Below are 1,933 nucleotides of genomic sequence, written 5' to 3'. Positions count from 1 at the left end.
CCCTTTTTTTCTGGACTTTTTAATTGTTTCAATTTTTTCTGGAAAAATTATGGATTCCAATAGCCCATGCCCTGATTTGCAGATCTCCCACCAGGGCAAGAAGCCCGAGGACGACAAGGCGCAGTCCTCCACTTCCGCCGGCAACGCGGTGGCCGCGGCCAACTACGACAGCCTGCTGATCCGAAACCTGCAGTACGTCAAGGGGCAGGACGGTCGCGCTAAGTACGCCATCGCCTCGCCCGCGGACCTGGTGCCGTCCGAGACGGACTACACCGGCGCCGACGATGGCGCGGGCGGCAGCGCGCCCAGGAAGTACGCCAGCCACGACGACCCCGCGGCCAGGAGCTTCCAGGTAAGGAGACACGTGACGGTGATGGGCTAGACCTGGTGGTCCCGGTGGTGACCCTCCGGCCCTCTTTCCCCGCAGCTCTCCCCCGAGGAGGAGGAAGCCGACAGCATGGCGGGCGTGGCGGGAATGGCCGGCGTGTACGAGGCTGCCGGCGGCGTGCTGGCGGGGCCCCGCTCCATGCACGCGTTCGCCCGCCTGCCGCAGGCTCTGGTCCAGCACCACTACCAGTCCGCCGCCTCTCGGACGCCCGCGCCGCCCATGACGTCGCTGGCCTTCCGGGAGCCGCTGCCGGCCGACATCATCTCCCTGTCGTCGCCGGGGTCCTCGTGGGAGGGCATCATGGCCGCCCCACCCCCTACCACGTCGACGGGCCGGCCACCGCAGGTGAACCCGGCCTTCGTCGTCGCCAAGCCCGTCCTGTCCTCAAGTCGCGACGAGGAGGCGGCCACCGGGCCCGCGGCCCCCCGGACCGTCGCCTACCGCGCCTACTCGTAGCCTCGCCCCCGGTGCCGACCCGGGCCTCGTGGGGGGACAGCGGGGAAGCGCCGCGCCGACGGCGTCCGGGTGGCCCCAGGCGCCGCGCAGGTCGCCGCCGGCGGGCCGTGACCTGCGCCGACAGCAACGCGAAGACCTTCGTCCAGGCCGTCAAGTTCGGGAGAATCCTCTACTTACTCGGCTACGAGTTCGTCCTGCTGCTGTCCGCCAGCGTGCGGCACATCATGTGCCCCAACTACGAGTGCTAAGGAGTTCCCGACGGCGCCGCACCTACAGACTCGAATACTATGTGGACGCTATGGTGGACGTGTTCCCAAAAACTTTTGCATCCTCGTGTGCAGAACCACTGACGCTTTTCGGAAGGTTACGGGACTGTTTGTAATTTTACAAAGGAACGAGACCATTAACACAGGGACTAGTTGATCACTGCCCAGTTTCTGGAATAGCGGAGTTTATTCAAACTCCCCTCACTAGTCCCTGTGTTGATGAATTTGACATTATCTTTGACTTTAATATGCGTAGCACGGGGAACGTGAACTTTTTACGTCATTATCACTTTCAACTATACTTTGCGACTTTTTTTTCGTCTTTTATTTTCTTTCTTGGGAAATTCCTAAAACGTTCTACTTTTGCGGCAAATTGGCACCGTTTGGATTTCTGAATCGACGCTATTTACCTGCTACTCTCGCTGTGGCGACGCGTTGACGTGAATAGACTGCCGTCAGCCAGGTGCGACCGCCCGAGTGTAACAAAGCCCGCCTACCCGTTACACAGGGCGGTCTTCGCCTCCAACTGGTCGGCTCGCGGAATGCGATGCTACTCATCAACGACCTGACGACTGTCAGCCGCCACAGCAGCGTGACGCAGGGACACAACACAGAATGAGGAACCGTGACACGTGACAACGACTCATACTTCAATCGACGTTCGTGGTATTTATTTCAACTGAGATGAGAATCTGTATGCTGAGAGGTAGATATAGAGACGACATGACTGAAATTCGTTTATGCATTGTGATTATATCTTAAGTCTATTTATTTCTCGCACTATGCTCAATGATTTATATATTAAATGTCATTTAAAACCGGA

General features: G+C 58.7%; 1 protein-coding gene across 1 annotated transcript; it reads left to right on the top strand.

Moving 5' to 3' along the window:
- The first annotated feature begins 49 nt into the window (after positions 1-49).
- On the top strand, positions 50-1,933 carry LOC127749267 (uncharacterized). The gene is made up of 2 exons (XM_052266701.1): positions 50-352; positions 428-1,933. Exons 1-2 carry the CDS (start codon positions 50-52, stop codon positions 842-844), a joined length of 720 nt encoding a protein of 239 aa, XP_052122661.1. The 3' UTR covers positions 845-1,933.

This window comes from Frankliniella occidentalis, unplaced genomic scaffold (assembly GCF_000697945.3).
Source record: "Frankliniella occidentalis isolate FOCC.00 unplaced genomic scaffold, Focc_3.1 Scaffold3, whole genome shotgun sequence".
NCBI classification, from domain to species: domain Eukaryota; kingdom Metazoa; phylum Arthropoda; class Insecta; order Thysanoptera; family Thripidae; genus Frankliniella; species Frankliniella occidentalis.
Note: the sequence above shows the minus strand (reverse complement) of the source record. Positions and strands in the feature narration are given on the sequence as shown.

Excerpts from the sequence above, each read along its gene's own strand:
- LOC127749267 (XM_052266701.1), top strand. The coding sequence starts at position 50 with ATGGATTCCAATAGCCCATGCCCTGATTTGCAGATCTCCCACCAGGGC. Across the intron at positions 353-427 it reads CCGCGGCCAGGAGCTTCCAG|CTCTCCCCCGAGGAGGAGGA; the intron begins GTAAGGAGACAC and ends CTTTCCCCGCAG.